The sequence below is a fragment of the Barbus barbus genome, assembly GCF_936440315.1.
Source record: "Barbus barbus genome assembly, chromosome: 5".
Lineage (NCBI taxonomy): Eukaryota > Metazoa > Chordata > Actinopteri > Cypriniformes > Cyprinidae > Barbus > Barbus barbus.
This window is the reverse complement of record NC_136733.1, coordinates 17939583-17958311: the sequence shown is the minus strand read 5'-3', so window position 1 is coordinate 17958311 and position 18729 is coordinate 17939583. Positions and strand designations below refer to the sequence as shown.

General features: G+C 35.0%; 1 protein-coding gene across 1 annotated transcript; it reads left to right on the top strand.

Moving 5' to 3' along the window:
• The first annotated feature begins 437 nt into the window (after positions 1 to 437).
• LOC306870300 (complement C5-like) lies at positions 438 to 18612 on the top strand. The gene is made up of 42 exons (XM_079417490.1): positions 438 to 676; positions 864 to 1059; positions 2492 to 2645; positions 2753 to 2823; positions 2909 to 3003; positions 3264 to 3346; positions 3434 to 3524; positions 4307 to 4412; positions 4487 to 4622; positions 4730 to 4845; positions 4934 to 5134; positions 5332 to 5523; positions 6419 to 6625; positions 6710 to 6871; positions 6981 to 7107; positions 7224 to 7292; positions 7398 to 7500; positions 8152 to 8264; positions 8373 to 8457; positions 8678 to 8760; positions 9784 to 9920; positions 10554 to 10775; positions 11028 to 11088; positions 11165 to 11254; positions 11404 to 11616; positions 12457 to 12541; positions 12663 to 12822; positions 12900 to 12998; positions 13078 to 13249; positions 13348 to 13553; positions 13646 to 13798; positions 13907 to 13969; positions 14261 to 14354; positions 14444 to 14483; positions 14588 to 14690; positions 14760 to 14834; positions 14946 to 15051; positions 15136 to 15219; positions 15442 to 15531; positions 17774 to 17857; positions 18001 to 18142; positions 18337 to 18612. The coding sequence occupies exons 1-42, from the start codon at positions 609 to 611 to the stop codon at positions 18476 to 18478; spliced, it is 5079 nt and encodes a 1692-aa protein (XP_079273616.1). The 5' UTR covers positions 438 to 608; the 3' UTR covers positions 18479 to 18612.
• Positions 18613 to 18729: the final 117 nt, after the last annotated feature.

Sequence of the window (18729 nt, the reverse complement as noted above, 5' to 3'; positions counted from 1 at the left end):
AATAGAAAAACATATCACTTATTGGTCATATTTTGTACAGTTTATCCAGTTTTGTACAAATTATCCATGATGCCTTTTTCTTCATTATTTTTCTCTGAGAACCCTCTTCAACATCTTGTCATATTAGTGGGTTTCTGTGTACATTTTACTCAAATTCAGTAAATCAATGATCATGTCAATAGTTGTAATGTTGTCCAATGTTACTAGAATTGCACAATAATATAACAACCCACGGAAAGAAAACATCTCCACGAAATCCCCTTTTAGTTGTAAACAGAACTTTGCTTTACTTTCATTGTGACTTGCACAATGACCGAGCAAACTGCACAGTGTAAATATGAGCATTTCATAATCGCAGTGTAAATATGAGCATTTCATAATCACAGTGTAAATATGAGCATTTCGTAATCAAACGGTAAACTTTTACACCAGAACAGTTCAACTAATCATTATGACTGTAGCTATAGACTATAGCTATCCTTACTAAACCTAAACCTCAAGAAACATTTTGGGATCTATTTCAAGGCAGTTGAGCTAATAAGTAATTCAAAGCAAGATATTGAAACTGAGCAAATGCCTGGCCTGTTTTTTTAAGGAGCAAACAGTTCATGATGGCACGTTTATTTTTGCTCTGGATACTTCATGGCTTCTTCTGTATTACTGCCCAGGAAAGTGTGTAAGTTGCAATTTTCATTATTTAAAAACTTGTACAGAGCATAAATACTGGTCTGTATTATCAAAAAGCAGAAATGCAAAATAACAATGTCTAAAATATTTTGTACAATTTATTTTGTATTTCGCATCTGCCATGCTCTGATAGCGACTCAGAGTGCACAGACACAACAAAATGTTTTGTTTTGCAGATACTTAATCACTGCACCTAAACTGCTGCGACTCGATGCTTCGGAAAATGTGGTGGTGCAGTTGTTTGGCTATGACCAGGAAATTACAGTACATCTTTACCTGAAGAACACACTAGCACCAGTTTATAAACAATATGCATCTCAGTCCCTGAAGCTCAACGCTGCGAATAACTATCAAGCTTCCGCTACTTTACGGGTAGGACTGCATATTGAAGATCCCAGAAGATATTTTTGTATGACTTTTGGCTTAAATGTGTTGTTATTTACGGTTACAAAACATTTTTTGGTAACACTTTAGAATACTGTTCCGTCGTTAATGAATAACTACACAGGAACAAATGACTAATGCACTATTAACATTGTAGTAGCCTAATTATTATCTAACAAGAAACTGATTAACGATTTAGTAAGTAATAGCGCTCAGTTGAAACTAGTTCACTATTAGCTAATCACTATATATTATATTATATATATATATATATATATATATATATATATATCCTGGTGAACTACTAAGAACTACTGTATACAGGGTCATAATTAATGTGAATTATGCATAATGAATAATTCATTCTAAAATGAAGATCATGGTAACCCACTAGTAATGACTCAAGTATTACCAAATCCTTCTAAAGGAACTACTAATTACTTGGTTCAGTTTTCTAAAGTGAAAAGCATCATAGCTTCCTAATATTGACTTGAGATATATGTAGCCTAATGTTTTGGATAGTAATGATTCAAGTGTTACTAAATCCTTCTGAAGAAACTACTAATTATTTGGATCAGTATTCTAAAGTGAAGATCACAGTAACCCACTAGTAATGATTTAAGTATTACCAAATCTGGCTAAATGAATTACTAACCAGGACCTTGCAAAAACCTCAAAAGTTTACAATGACTTCAGTAATTACTAGGGAGTTATCACGATCTTCACTTTAGAATACTGATCCAAAAACATTGTAATTCCTTCAGAAGGATGTAGTAACACCTGAATAATTACTATCCAATACTTTACAAAACCCTTAAAAGTTTACAATGACTTCAGTAATTACTAGGGAGTTATCACGATCTTCACTTTAGAATACTGATCCAAAAACATTGTAATTCCTTCAGAAGTAACAAGTAACACCTGAATAATTACTATCCAATACTTTACAAAACCCTTAAAAGCTTACAATGATTTCAGTAATTACTGGGGAGTTGTTATGATCTTCACTTTAGAATACTGATCCAAATAATTAGCAATTCCTTCTGAAGAATTTGGTAATACTTGAGTCATTACTAGTGGGTTACCATGACCTTTATAATTAATTATACATTATGTAGTATTCATATTAATTATGAACATGTATACAGTAGTTCTTAGTAGTTCTTAGGGAGGTATGAAAATACTGATTAGCTAATAGTGAACTACCACTTTTGACTAAGCACTATTACTTACTAATTCATTAATCAGAGTTTCTTGTTAGATACTAATAGTTACTAGAGTGCTAATATTGCTTTACTCATGTTCTTAGTTATTCATTAATGATGGAACAGTATTCTAAAGTTTTACCCATTTTGTTTCACTGATTTTATGTTATTAATGAATATTATTTTCATATATGAATATTTTTTCTGTTTCACAGATAATGCCCACAGATTTCCCGAAGGAGGACACATCTGTTTACCTTCAGGCGATCTCCTCTGCTTTCTCTGTACATGAAAAAATCCCAGTCACTACTGTGAACGGTTTTCTCTTTATCCAGACTGACAAGCCGCTTTACACACCCGAACAAGAGGGTCAGTTTTATAAGAATCTATCATGTGTGTAAGTGCGCAAGTTTATGTGTAAAGAGAAAGATGGAGTGCGTAAATGAAAGAATCTATCCTTTGATTTGTTTTCTTAGTACAAGTGCGTGTTTACTCCCTCAACGAGGAGCTGAGGAAATCTAGCCGACCTGTCACCCTTTCATTCGTGGTGAGTGTCTCTCTTCACAGCCTCATACTTCACTTGAATTATGATTTTTATATGTGAACCTTGTTTATGTTTCAACTTCATTTAGGACCCTAACGGTATCAAAGTAGAGATGATTGAAATGGCAGACATCATTGGAGCAAAACCACTTCTTCCACCATTCAAAATACCTTTAAAGCCAACGTAAGACACACAGACTATTATATTTGAGTTGATCTGATGTTTAAATGCTTATTTATGAATAATAGTGACACTATTGAAAAGCAGCTTGCTTGTGAATTTCTGTGGTGGTTCAATCGGTTAGTCCTTGTCAACCAGTTGAAGTTTGCTGAGAATAGAAAGCTAGTTAAGAAGCCTGGTGGTCTATTCAACAGGATAGTGTTTTCATTAGTTATTACTTTTTTGTCTCTGCATCATTTTATTCACAATGTAAATCTCATTAGTTATGGAATCTGGAAGATTGTGGCTACTTATGCAAACACTTTTGAAACAACTGCCAGTGCTGAGTTTGAGGTCAAAGAATATGGTAAGACCCTTGTTGTTGTTTTTTAAAGAAAAAGTGTTATTAGACATTTAGTTCCCATTATATCTAAATTCAAGCTATGTTTCTCAGTGCTGCCCAGTATTTTACTCCATATTCAGCCAGAAGCCAACTACATCAGTGAGACGAACTTTGAGTCTTTCACGTTGAAGATTTCAGCCAAGTAAGTTTTTCAGAATCAGAATCAGAAAGAGCTTTATTGCCAAGTATGTTTGCACATACAAGGAATTTGTTTTAGTGTCGCAGCTTCCAGTACATAGAGATAACAACAACAACACACAGATAAAAAATAAAATAAAATAAAAATTAAGTAATAATAATATATATATTTTTTTTTATGATTTTCCTGTTTTATTTCACATAAACACAGTAGGCTACCGTTCGAATATTTGTGGTCAGTATTATATTTAATTTAATTTAGAATTTAATGCTCTTATTCACCAAGTAAGCATTTAGTTGATCAAAAGGGGCAGTAAAAACTTTGTTACGTTACAATAAATTATTGTTTAAAATAAATGCCTTTCTTTTGAACTTTCTGTTCATCAAAGAATAGTGAAAAAAAATGAGTTTCCACAAAAAAAATATTAAGCAGTACAACTGTTTTAACATTGATGATAATAAGAAAAGTTTCTTGAGCATCAAATCAGCATATTAGAATCATTTCTGAAGCATCATGTGACACTGAAGACTGGTGTAATGATGCTTACAATTCCGCTTTGCAACACAAGAATAAATTACATTTGAAAATATGTTAAACTGTTAAAAGACTTGAATTTAGAACATTTTAAGTTTGAAAACAATTTTAAATTATAATAATATTTTATAATATTTTTTATCTTTCAAAAACATAAAAAAATCTTCTCAACTCCAAATCTGAACTGTAGAGTATATTAATTTCAGTTGCTGTTGCAAATGGTTTAAATTCGTGTATGTGTGTGCTGACAGGTATGCTCATGGAACACCAGTTAGTTCTGCAGAAATTTTCTTGACGTTCGGATACAGTACACCAGAAGAAACTGTCATGATACCAGAGACATTTGCAAGATACACGGTCAGTGTGCACTCAACAAAACATTTTTAATGTTTGAGTTCTGAGAATACATTTGTTTTTGGCTTTTGTTTCAGCTGAAAAATGGAAATGAAGAAGTCCACTTAGACATCAAGACAGCTTTATCATCCATGCCTGATGGGCCTCAAAGTCTGGGTGCCATGAAAGAAAACAGCTTTCTTCGAGTGAGAGTTTTGCTGCAAGAGTCAACTGGTAGGTCTAGTTAGTTCCACAGACACAGGAGTGCATTGTCATGATTTAAAGCAAATAAATTTGACAACAACCATTTGACAACGTTGGAAACCCCTCTTCATTGTCAGGTGGTATCTCCCAGGAGGCAGTGCTCTCAAATGTGAGATTTGTGGACAGTCCATTCACACTGAGTCTGATCTCAACCCCTCCTTTCATCAAACCAGGTCTACCTTACGCTATGAGAGTAAGAAACCTGTCTTAAGTAGTTTTATTATATTTGAACAAACATGTTTCATCCAACTGAACAGTTTGGTGACATTTTGGACCCATAGGTCTTGGTGAAGGATCCTTTGGGTAAACCAATGCAAGGTGTGTCAGTCAAGACAAGGGCAACAATAACCACAGCTGACAATAGACCAGACACCTTCAAATTCTTAGGGCACCAGGATACATTGACAAGTACAAGTCGGAAGGATGGAATTGCGTACTTCACCTGTAATATACCTGCTAATGTGAAACAAGCTGAATTCACCGTGAGTAAAAACAAATTTGTAGCTTTTTTTTTCCCTGATCGGCTCCATCAGCGAGTATTTCAGTAAGTCATAAGAGCTGAGTGATATAAACAAGAGTAGGTTAAATACAGCGACAATCGTTTAATCAGGTAATTATTTATCAAGCAAAATAATATGACATAAATGCTAAAAGTTCATTTATATTATATTCATTTCAGTTTGAGACAGAAGATCCTTCTTGGAGTCAGGCTCCACTGAAACTAAAGGCTGAATCATATGAGTCTGTCAACCATCGTTACCTGTACATCGATTTACCTGAATCCTCAGCATTTGAAGTTGGACAGTACATTTATGTCAACATTTACTTTGATTTTCATGACTATCTTTCTCTGAAGACCTTCAGCTACCAGGTAAAATATGTTTATGCATTTAGCAGACTCTTTATCCAAATCGGCTTACAAAAGAGGAAGAAGATAATAAAAAATGCATTATTACAATCTGAATGATACTCTATAGTCACTACAGATTTCAAGTTATTTAATTAAGCTTAGTTATTTAGCTCTTTTCAGTTTCTCTTATGTGACAACATATTCTAGGTATCATTTTGAGGCTCACTTTATATATTTCTCTAAAACTGATTTAATTTTTTTGTCATCATAGTCATTATAATTGTCACTTTGTACTGTCAATGTTATTTAAAGCCACTACCAATCAAAAGTTGGTCGGATTTTTAATGCTTTTAAAAGAAGTCGCACCAAGGCAAGACAATATTGTGAACTGTTTTTAAAATAATTAGCCTATCATATTTGTTTTATTGTCATTTATTCCTGTGATAGCAAAGCTGAATTTTCAGCATCATTACTCCAGTCTTCCGTGTCACACAGATCTTTTAGAAATCATTCTAATATGCTGATTTGCTGCTCAGTAAACATTTTGTATTATTATCAGTGTTAAAAACAGTTGAATTCAGCTGAATTCTTTTGTGGAAAGCATGATACATTTTGTTCGGGAATCTTCAGTGAGTGGAAACTTCAAAAGAACAGCATTTATTTGAATCTTCTCTAACATTATAAATGTTTTTACTGTCACTTTTTATCAATTTAATGCATCCTTAAGATTTTTCAATTAAGTAATAATTTAAAAGAATAATAATTGTACTAATTCCAAACTTTTAATCCGCATCTGCTCTGATACAGTCCGTGTGATTGCCAAATATGTTACGTTATATATATATTGGGGCTACACTGAATTCATCTTTATTTGTTTAAGTGAATCATCTGCTATAATGCAATCATTTTTTCTCAGATCCTTTCCAGAGGAAAAGTTGTGCACTTTGACACAGTTAAGTGGAGCGGTGGAAAGAGTCAGAACCACAACTTTAAGATCACCCCTGACATGGTGCCGTCTGCTCGGCTAGTGGTGTACTACGTCCTGTACGGGGAGGAAAAAGCAGAGTTGGTAGCAGACTCCACGTGGATTGATGTGAAGGCTAAATGTGTTAACAATTTAAATGTAATGCCTTTTTCTCTGCCATCAGATGTGTTTCATGTTATTAATACATTGAGAAGTCCTGGCTCATCTAAATATATATTTCAGGTGGACATATCAGTTCCCAACTCAGCGTATGTCTACAAACCAAAAGATAAACTCGAATTAAGAGTGTCAACTAAAAGCAAAGACGAGTCACTGGTGGCTTTTTCTGCCATAGATACGGCCCTGTATAACCTGAAATCTAATGACAAGGACCCACTAAAAAAGGTGAAATAGAAAATTCATTGGAAATGACAATAACATCATGTGGATTATGCTTTTAAAGACAAAAACTACAAACGAATATCATGATAAAAAATGTTTTTCATTGTCGCAGGTGCTACAACATGTTGAGCGAAGTGACTTGGGTTGTGGAAGAGGAGGAGGCAAAAATAATGTTGATGTGTTTGACCGTGTTGGACTTATGTTCATCACCAATGCAAATGCAAAAACCTCTAGCGCAGGTACATGCTCGTTTGTAAAGTTACAGTGTGTGAGTTGTTACATTAAAATATCTCACTAGAGAACAGGATCATTTTCTGAAACACTGGCAAATGTATTGTCTCTCTTTTTTGTGTAGGGGGGGCTTGTTCTGACTTGGTTAGGCCAAAGCGTTCAGTTGACCTGGCACAAAAGTTTGAACAAAAGAGTATGTTTGCAAGCATTTCATGGCTGAAAAATAGTATAATCTAATACTCTTTTGATCATAGCAACATCATCAAAATACATTTATGCCCACATGTTTGTTCTACAGCCAAAATGTATGGAATGTACAAGGGTTGCTGCTCATCTGGGATCGTGAGTAACCCGACGCTTGAAACCTGTGGACAACGTTCAGAGAGACTGACTTATCCTGCGTAAGAAGTTATTAAGTCCTATTAATTTTACTCTTAAATGAAATCATATTTTAGGGATCTTTTCTGAGTTTAATATTACATATCACTCTAAAGCATTTTAGGCATTAGTGCTATTTGTTTTGTAGTGACATTGTTACATAAACACCTTACGTATTACTCATAATAAATACGATTTCCATTATAAAGTGCATGTGCAAAGTAAATGTTGCTACTGTAATTAATGTCATGTATAATGTTACATAAATGTGTTTTTAGTTTTTTAATACAGCTTTTTTTGTATTTAAGACATAAACTACACTCTTAAAAATAAAGGTGCTTCACGATGCCATAGAAGAATCTTTTTGTCTAAATGGTTCCATAAAGAACCTTTAACATCTGAAGAACCTTTCTGTTTCACAAAAGGTTCTTTGTGGTGAAAGAAGGTTCTTCAGATTATAAAAAGGAAGAGATGGTTCTTTAAAGAACCTTTGAATGAATGGTCTTTTCTGGAACCAAAAATGGTTCTTCTATAGCACCGCTTGAAGAACCTTTTGAAGCACCTTTATTTTCAAGAGTGTATATATACGTTAACATGGGCCTGTATCTTCACACTGTGTGTTCACGTGAATCATTCATATAACATTTAATTTAATTTATCTGAAAAATCTGTAGAGGTTTTGATTTGCATAAGAAGAACAGGTGTAAGCGTGCTTTCTTGGAATGCTGTAACTTTGCTATGAAGCTTCGCCAAGAGAATATGGATCAAATCATTCTAAGTCGCACAGGTATGGGTGTTTCTTTCATACATCATTATCATATTGAACTTCTATAGTAACTTAGATGACTAAACACATAGAAAGGCATGATCTAAAATTCTCCATTACGCAATGTAGCAATCGACTTTCTGCTGGATGCGATGCCATCTCAGATTAGGAGCTACTTCCCTGAGAGCTGGTTATGGGAGGAACACACCAGCAAGTAAGAAAACTTTCTGAACCATACTCCCTTCTGTCTAATTGATAATCCTAATCTTTATAAGAGAATTATGAAAAGTATTCTTTACAAAATTAACATTATGATTTTATTGCTTTATTTCACAGATAAAAACAAAAACAAAACAACATAAAATGGCCTAAAAATATATAAACGACAATTTTTTTAATTATGCAGTTGCACCTTTCATTTTAATCTGTTTAAGGTCTGGGTTAGTAAGCATTACCAAAAATCTTCCAGACTCACTAACTACATGGGAGCTGAAAGCAGTTGGGGTATTCAGTGAGGGTGAGTTAACAAGCTGGATGGAAATGATTTGTTTCAGCATCACCTGGTGGCTGAAAAGGGAATTATATGTATCTAAATTGCTATCAGATAGGCTGAATAGGTGACTGATCTACTTTTGTCAGTTACCTACTAATTAGCCACAAATTACAGTAGAACATCAACCTGTAAAAGGATAGTCCATCTGAAAATGAAAATTCTGTCATAATTTACTCACCCTCATGATGTTGCAAGTCTGTATGACTTTTTTTCTTCAGTGGAACACAAAAGAAGAAATTTCTTATATTTTGTCCATATAATAAGAGTCAAATTCTGGTTATCAACATTCTTCAAAATATCTCCTTTTGTATTCCACTGAAGAAAGAAAGGCATACAGGTTTGGAATGACATGACAGTAAATGATGACAGAATTTTCATTTTATGCGTTGACTATCCCTTTAAGGCTATATAGAAGATGTCTAGTAAGTTTATAGTAAGTACACTAGTCAACATTCTAATTGGATCAAAACTTTTCATCAAAGTTGTCCTAAAACCTAAAACCAAAATGCGGTCTTGTCATAGGACAACTTGATGAACTTTTGGATTCTCTTCAAATGTTGACTACTGTACTGTATATAGTAAGTGTCTCTGACAGAACAGAATACTGTATCCCAGAATGCAGTGTGCTCAAATCCTTTTGGTGATTGAAGAACCAAAAGTAATTACAGCCACTTTTTAAAAAAAACATTTCTATGTTTACTCATTATTCAACTGGACTGACAAAAGGTAAGATGCTTTAAACTATATTGAATTAATATGCAAATTGACTGAATCTGTTTCCAAGATGATAACAGGATGCAACTCACATGCCACATAACTAGGTCACATGACAACAAAATACTGTTTCAAAAAATAGCATTCCAACATATGCTTAAGCTTCACAAAAACAGTATTCATTACCAATAATGCCATGTATTGTGCATGCAGACAAAGCTTGTTCAGGGTGTTTTTGGTTAAACTCTCATACTCTCCTGTTACTTTGGTCAGGGATCTGTATGTCAGAGGAAAAGATTCAGGTGTCCCAGGACATTAGTGTGGATGTGCCCTTGCCTTATTCCATGGTTCGTGGAGAGCAGATTGAGCTCCGGGGTTCAGTCTACAATCAGCGTTTTTCAACCACTCGGGTATAAGCTTTAGTTCTTAATCAGGAGGATGATTTTTAATAGAAATTTTACATTATAACCTACACTACCATTCAAAAGTTTGGGGTCAGTATTAAGAAATTATTAATTTTATTTAGCAAGGACACATTTAATTGATCAAAATGGACAATAAAGTCTTTTACTTTGTTACAAAAGTTTTTGAATTTTAAATAAATGCTATTCTTTCGAACCTTCTCTTTATCAGTGATCCTGAAAAAGCAGCACAACAATAAAGAAAATAATATGTTTCTTGAGCAGCAAATCAGCATATTAGAATGATTTCTGAAGGATCATGTGAAACTGAAGACTGGAGTAAATTCACTGCTGAAAATTCACAGGAATAAATGACATTTTAAAATATATTGACATAGAAATCAGAAATTTAAATTTTTATTTTTTATATATTTTTTTGTTTTTATTGTATTTTTGATCAAATAAATGCAGCCTGGGTGAGCATAAGAGAATAACTTAATTCAAAAACATTTTAAAAAAATCATTCTATCCCCTAAACTATACAATATATGTATCTATTTATTTATGTGACTACCATATGATCAACTAATTACAGTTCTCATTCTCTCTTTATCTTCCTATATCTCACACATACACACATAGTTCAGTGTGACCCTGATGGCAACAGAGGGAGTGTGTGTGTTTCGTGGAGCTCAACAGGGAAAACATGGAAAGCCACATGAAAACAAAGGGCTAATAGAAGGTCGTTCAGTGGCCTTGGTCACGTTCTACATCATGGCCTTGGAAGCAGGCACTCATACGCTCACTTTTACTTTAACAACTGAATGGGGCACTGAGAGTGTGGTCAAGAAATTGAAAGTGGTGGTAAGAGGCATTATACAGTCAGTGCTAGATGACTTTAGTATATAAGACAAACCTTTTGAGCTGATCATACACAAAATGTCTCATTCTGAAAGTCTAATATAGAGTCTTGAATTCAAGGTGTTTTCACTGTACACTGAACTCTATGATTTCTCATGATATTTCTGCTTTGAAATGATGATTATTGTGAACTAAACCACTCATAAATCAGTTTAGTATGACCGAGATTATGATCTAATGTTCTGGTATTCACAGCCAGAGGGAATTAGAAAGGAAATACAAAGTGGTGGAAGAATAGATCCAAATGGAGTGTTTGGTAAGGACATCTGAAAAGTAACATCATGCTCTTTGCTCATGTCCTGTTGGAGTTTCACACCATTTCTTTTTCCTAGGCACATCCATACGGAAGCTTGAGTTTAAAAATGTAATTCCTCCAAACATTGTGCCCAAGTCAACTGTGGATCGTATTCTGACAGTTCATGGTATGCTGCCTGTGAAACTTTAGCACATTTGTGCAGATGATAAATGATACTTGTATATCAGATATTGCCCTATAATGTTACTTTTATAAACTGCGTAGATTAAAATTATTTTAATGAAGTTCCAAAAGTAACCCCTTCTTCATGTTCAGGTGAAGTACTGGGAGAGCTTCTGTCAATAATAAACAACCCAGAAGGTTTAAAACAGTTGACTAACCTGCCACGGGGAAGTGCCGAGGTGGAGCTCATGGGTCTCCTGCCAATCTACTACGTCTACCACTTCCTAGAAAAAACGGAGAAATGGGGCATTCTGGGGAAAGAGGCTGCTGCGAGTGAAAAGGAATTAAAGAGGAAGATGCAAGCTGGTGAGATGTTTATTTCAGTAAAGCAGAATAAGAATTGTAAAATCATTTAAGTCATTTTTCAAAATCTTTTTTTTTTTTTTCACATAATGTATATCAGGGGTTTTAATTTTTTTTTATTTTGTATCTGCATTTTATTTTGTATCTGTACAAGTTTCCATAGAACAGTAAAAATAATTTAATGATATTTTTATCTAATAACCCTGTTGAAAAAAACAGCATATGCTGGTTAGGTATGTTTTGAAGCATAGCAGCTGGTTTAAGCTGGTCTTGTGGTTATGTGCTGGTCTTAAACTGGTTAGCTCCGGCTTAAGACCAGCTCATAACCAGCACATGACCAGTTTAACCAGCTCACGACTAACTAAAGACCAGCTCAAACCAACTGCCATGCTTCAAAACATACTTAACCAGCATATGCTGGGGTTTTTTGCAACAGGGAATAATTACATTTTTTAATTGCTTGTCTTATGAATTACTTTTCGTTTTATAAATTACTTAAAAATAATTCATTTTCCTAACTGCAAAAAAATGATTTTCTTACTCAGTAATTTTGTCTTGTTTTCCAGTACACATATCTAAACATTCTTAAATCAAGATATATTTACTTAAGAAGCATAATGACTTAAGATATTAAGTCATTGTTTTCTGAGAAATCCATCAGAAAAAAAAAAAATCTTTTTATTTAAAATAGCTTTTTTTCTGGCCCAACTGGCAGATATTTGCTCTTATTTTGATCTTAAACTCACTTAACACTGAAATAAAACTCAATTCCATTTTTTTAGAAAACAAGGCTAATGTCTTAAGTCATTTTGCTTCTTAAGGTCCTTGTCTGTTCCTTTCTAGGCATCACCAGCATCATGTCATTTAAGCTGAAGTATGAACATGCCTTTAGCATGTGGTCGAACAAGGACAAATCAGCCAGCACCTGGTAATCAACTGCTCAGTTTCTTAGTTTTCCTCACTGGTAGCTGGAGTGATTTTACGTATTTTTACGCATTTCAGAGTACAATTCACATGCTACTTTGCACTTGTGTGCAAAACCTTTTTAGGGTGACGGCTCTCATGGTAAAGACTCTTGCTGACATTCATGAATACGTCCCTTTGGAGTCTCAAGAGCTGACCAACACCATCAACTGGCTGATTAAAAATTGTCAGAATGATGATGGCTCCTTCTCTGAGAAATCACAAACTATTCCATTTAAACTCATGGTACGTAAAAAAAGAGTGTTTATGATATAATACTGTATTTTGCAGTGTTTTGCTCAAGATTGTCTTGTTTCTCTAAGGGTGCTGGAGCTGATGTCACTGAAAAGACAGTTTTCCTCACATCTTTTGTCATGATTGGAATTAAAAATGCTATGAAGGTCCCAGACGTTAACTTACAGGTACGATCTAACCAATCAGAAACCTAAATGTCAGATATTTCAGGCAAATCATTCAGACTTGTTTGTCTTGTCTCTCCAGGCCTTTAAAATCGCTATAGACCGTGCTGCGCAGTACATCACCTCTAAATCAAAGAAGATTGAAAGTTTATACGCTAGAGCAATTGCATCTTATGCTCTGATGCTTGCAGACATCCATAGTATGTCTGCAGTCAGTCTTTATGAAAAAATCAAAAAGCAGGCTCAAGTTAATGGTAAAATCTTATTTTTGACCAAAAAATCTGCACAGATTAGACCCTCTCATATTTTTAACACAATATGACCCATTTGTTCGCACATTTCACATTTTCAGGGAACCCAGCCACAGTTCGTTTCTGGCAGGAGTCCAAACCAGACAGGGATTTATTAAAACCCACTGATGTGACAGCAAAGACTGTGGAAACTACTGTTTACGTGCTGCTTAACACTTTAACCAGAGGTGATTCCACCTATGCAAAACCCATCCTGAACTGGTTAACACAAGACCAGAGATACGGAGGGGGCATCCATTCAACACAGGTGCTCCAATGCAAGTCATATATATATATTTTTTTGGTACGATTTTAATTTTGTATTTATCAGATGTGATCTGTCTTTCCTCAAATTTTCAGGACAGCATTCTCACTTTGGAGGCGCTTACCAAGTACAGCATCTTAGCCAGTCAAGCCACCTTAGACATGATCGTTGACATTGAATACAAGACTAAAGGTGACATCAGCAGAATCAGACTAACTCAACAGAAGCCTGTGCATAAACCAATAGAGGTAAGATTTCCAATTGTTTATCATTTTATCTAAATCTATAATTAAATCTAAAATTATTCATTAATTGTTTATGAATTAAATGCCCCTCTTCTATTTTATTTTTAAAAGGTGACCAAAAATGATGATATTATCATCAAAACTGCAATGAGCTCTGGTGTGTCGTTCGCCAGTGTAAGTGAGCTTTTTATTAGGAATATACAACATATTGGTATGATGCTGGCTGATATTACATATATATTGACTGATATTTCAGAATTGCTGATCTAAATCATATCATTTTATTTTTTGTGGTTTTAATTGGGCTTTTCTGAATGTTTTTTATCATACCACAAATATTTTTTTATACAGTAGATGGTCCTTTTCAGTGTATATAATAAACACTTCAACAATCCAGATTTTTCTTGTTTTTAAAAATGCTATGCATGGAACCAAATTCATTAATTGATTAACTTATTTTTACAGCTGAGAACAGTGTACTATGAGATGACGGAAAACGATGAGAATTGCCATTTTGATTTATCAATTGACATTCGTGAGCGTGTCCCAAATTCAGATGGTAAGTTTGGTACTTTGGTCTAATTTTCTACTCATCGTTTTCTTTTAAAATGAACTTGCTTCAGCTAATTAGATTTTCTTGGTGAGCAGATCCTATGCTTTTGTCACAGCGGATTGTGGCCTGTGCAAAGTAAGTCTGTAGGAACTCCCTATAAGAAATGACATGTTTTAAGCTTGTCTGTAAAATTCTGATTTGTAAAAGCCATTAAAACGAAAATGCCATTATATGTGAAGATACAAGCCATCTGAAAATTCAATTGAAATGGAGTCAGGAATGACTGTGATGGAAATTCATTTACCGACTGGTGTGACCCCGGTCCAGGAAGATCTAGATATGGTAATACATTTTCATACAAACCATCCATTGTTTTAGAAAATTGTAGTGACATGTTTCTATATTTTGCAGTACCAGAATGGACTTGAGTCTCGAATTTCAAACTATGAAATCACAGGTGACCAAGTCATCCTTCAGATAGATTCGGTGAGCATCACTGAGCAAAACAAACTTTTGGCTTTTGACTTTTTCTGATAAAATATGTTGTGTATTTGATCTTGTACAATATTTCTACCTTACAATACTTCTACCATGCAGATACCATCAGAAGACTTATACTGTGTGGGTTTCCGTATTCAAGAGGAATTTGAAGTTGGCATGACCAGAGCCTCAGTATTCAGAGTTTATGAATTTTATGCTCCAGGTATAGCATTACAAATGTTTGTATTAAGTCTGGCTGAACTTATTTTAGCTACATAAACCAGCTTTCTCATCTGATTTTTAATAGAAAAAAAGTGTATGAAGTTGTACCACAAACAAAGCCGCAGACTGTTACGACTCTGTGAGGGAGACCAATGCCATTGCATGGCAGGTAAGCCATTTAAAGGACAGAAATAAAACTATTGACAACAAAAATCATGAATCATTTTGTTGTGTCTCACTTCTATGGGCCCCAGGGCAATTCTGTCAATCCTGACCTGTAACATTGCATTTACTATACCACTGCCACTCATCATTTACATGTGTTAGTTTAATGTGTCTGTGTTAGTTTTATAACAGTTTGTTGGTATTTTCATGTCCTTTTTAAAATTAGCCGAATGCTGCAACTTTAAATCCACCATTGATCCCACAATCACTGCTGAACGGCTTAAAAATGACATGTGCAAAGAAAGCATGAAATATGGTAAATACTGATCTTCATGAAGCTTCAAGTCACAAGACATTGTAACACACACACACACATATACAGTAGTCAGCATTTGAAGTGGATCAAAAAAGTGAATCAAAGTTGTCCTAAGATAAGAAAGCATTTTGGATTTAGGTTTTAGGACAACTTTGATGAAAGGTTTTGATCCACTTCAAATGTTGACTACTGTAAATATATATATACAGTGGAGTGAAAAAGTGTTGGCCCCCTTCCTGATTTTTTTATTTTTTTGCATGTTTGTCACACTTTAATGTTTCAGATCATCAAACAAATTTAAATATTAATCAAAGATAACACTAAGTAAACACAACATACAGTTTTTTTTTTTTTAAATGAAGTTTTTTATTATGAAGGGAAAACAAAAGTCAAGGGAAGTCGTGGCCTAATGGTTAGAGAGTCGGACTTGTAATCCGAAGGTTGCGGGTTCGAGTCTCCGGCCGGCAGGGATTGTAGGTGGGGGGAGTGAATGTCCAGCGCTCTCTCCACCCTCAATACCACGACTGAGGTGCCCTTGAGCAAGGCACTGAACCCCCAACTGCTCTCCGGGCGCTGCAGCATAAAATGGCTACCCACTGCTCCGGGTGTGTGTTCACGGTGTGTGTGTGTTCACAGCTGTGTGTGTGTTCACTGCTGTGTGTGTGCACTATGGATGGGTTAAATGCAGAGCACGAATTCCGAGTATGGGTCACCATACTTGGCTGAATGTCACTTCACTTCACTCACAAAATCCAAACCCACATGGCCCTGTGTGAAAAAGTGCTTGCCCCCTAAACCTAATAACTGGTTTGGCCACCCTTAGCAGCAACAACTGCAATCAAGCGTTTGCGATAACTTGCAATGAGTCTGTTACAACGCTGTGAAGGAATTTTGGCCCACTCATCTTGGCAGAATTATTGTAATTCAGCCACATTGGAGGGTTTTCGAGCATGAACCGCTTTTTTAAGGTCATGCCACAGCATCTCAATAGGATTCAGGTCAGGACTTTGACTAGGCCACTCCAAAGTCTTCATTTTGTTTTTCTTCAGCCATTCCGAGGTGGATTTGCTGGTGTGTTTTGGATCATTGTCCTGCTGCAGAACCCAAGTTCGCTTCAGCTTGAGATGGCCTGACATTGTCCTTCAGGATTTTTTGGTAGACAGCTGAATTCATGGTTCCATTTATCACAGCAAGTCTTCCAGGTCCTGAAGCAGCAAAACAGCCCCAGACCATCACACTACCACCACCATATTTTACTGTTGGTATGATGTTCTTTTTCTGAAATGCTGTGTTACTTTTACGCCAGATGTAATGGGACACACACCTTCCAAAATGTTCAACTTTTGTCTCGTCAGTCCACAGAGTATTTTCCCAAAAGTCTTGGGGATCATCAAGATGTTTTCTGGCAAAACTGAGACGAGCCTTTATGTTCTTTTTGCTCAGCAGCGGTTTTCGTCTTGGAACTCTGCCATGCAGGCCATTTTTGCCCAGTCTCTTTCTTATGGTGGAGTCATGAACACTGACCTTAACTGAGGCAAGTGAGGCCTGCAGTTCTTTAGATGTTGTTGTGGGGTCTTTTGTGACCTCTTGGATGAGTCTTTGCTGCGCTCTTGGGGTAATTTTGGTCGGCCGGCCACTCCTGGGAAGGTTCACCACTGTTCCATGTTTTCGCCATTTGTGGATAATGGCTCTCACTGTGGTTCGCTGGAGTCCCAAAGCTTTAGAAATGGCTTTATAACCTTTTCCAGACTGATAGATCTCAATTACTTTCTTTCTCATTTGTTCCTGAATTTCTTTGGATCTCAACATGATGTGTAGCTTTTGAGGATCTTTTGGTCTACTTCACTTTGTCAGGCAGGTCCTATTTAAGTGATTTCTTGATTACGAACAGGTGTGGCAGTAATCAGGCCTGGGTGTGGCTAGAGAAACTGAACTCAGGTAAACCACAGTTATGTTTTAACAGAGGGGGTATGTGGGTTTGGATTTTGTTTTCCCTTTATAAAAAAATTTAAATTTAAACTAAGTAAAATTTGTGTTTACTTAGTGTTATCTTTGATTAATATTTTAATTTGTTTGATGATCTGAAACATTAAAGTGTGACAAACATGCAAAAAAATAAAAAATCAGGAAGGGGCCAACACTTTTTCACACCACTTTATATATATATATATATATATATATATATATATATATATACCTTTGCACAATGTAACAAGTCCTTTATTATGTGTGTTTTTTCCAGCATTTAAAGTGTTAATTGAATCATCTGAGGCAGGAGGAGATTTCGTGACCTACAAAACAAAAGTTAAAGCAGTGCTCAAAAAAGGCAAGAGTATATTGAATATGATTGGTTAGCAAGTCAAGTTGTAAATTATTTTAATGGTTTAAAACAAAATGACTTGAATAAGCAATTTCAAGAAACAAGTTTCATAACAGCTTCAATCCAACCTCTTAAATTCTCTTCTGCAGAACAAACAGATGACCTAAAAACAGATTCAGAAATTGATTTGGTGAAAAAGGCAACTTGCAGTTCAACAAATTTCGAAGTTGGCAAGCAGTATCTGATCATGACTGCTGAAAGTATTAAGATGAAAGTGAATCATGGTTATAAGTAAGTCCTCGTTTGTTTGTTTGGTTGGTTGATTTTCTTTTGATCATTTTTTTAAAAGCCACAAATTAATAAAAAATGTGTTTAATTCCTTAATTGGTTGCATTGTAGGGTTAATTAGTATGACATATTATAAAGTGTTTCTCATTTACTGTACAGAAGCCTCAACACTGATCTTTCTTTATACCATGTTTTAGGTATAAGTTTCCTTTGGACTCACATGCTTGGGTCATCTGGTGGCCACTTGACTACGATTGCAGAGATGCTGCCTGTAAACAATACACCAGTGCTTTGGAGGACTTTGAATTTGAGTTCTTATTATCTGGCTGTGAAATTTAAGTGATAATGCATGTCACTGGAAGAGCGAATTCATATGCTCCTCTATTCTTATAATCTAAAAAAAAAAAGGCATTTGAGAATTTGAGAATAAACAGAAGCTTTTAAATAAAACTTTTTTTAAAGTACCTCAAAAATATGTGATTATGTTTGCCATTCTTATCAACCACATCCATATGCAACATTAAACAAAAAAGCATTACATGCGATTTACCTCAAAAATTGCGTTGCAAACAGATGCTAATGAAAGTGTT

Excerpts from the sequence above, each read along its gene's own strand:
- LOC306870300 (XM_079417490.1), top strand. The coding sequence starts at position 609 with ATGATGGCACGTTTATTTTTGCTCTGGATACTTCATGGCTTCTTCTGT. Across the intron at positions 9,921-10,553 it reads AGCGTTTTTCAACCACTCGG|TTCAGTGTGACCCTGATGGC; the intron begins GTATAAGCTTTA and ends ATACACACATAG. Across the intron at positions 15,532-17,773 it reads CAAAGAAAGCATGAAATATG|CATTTAAAGTGTTAATTGAA; the intron begins GTAAATACTGAT and ends TGTTTTTTCCAG.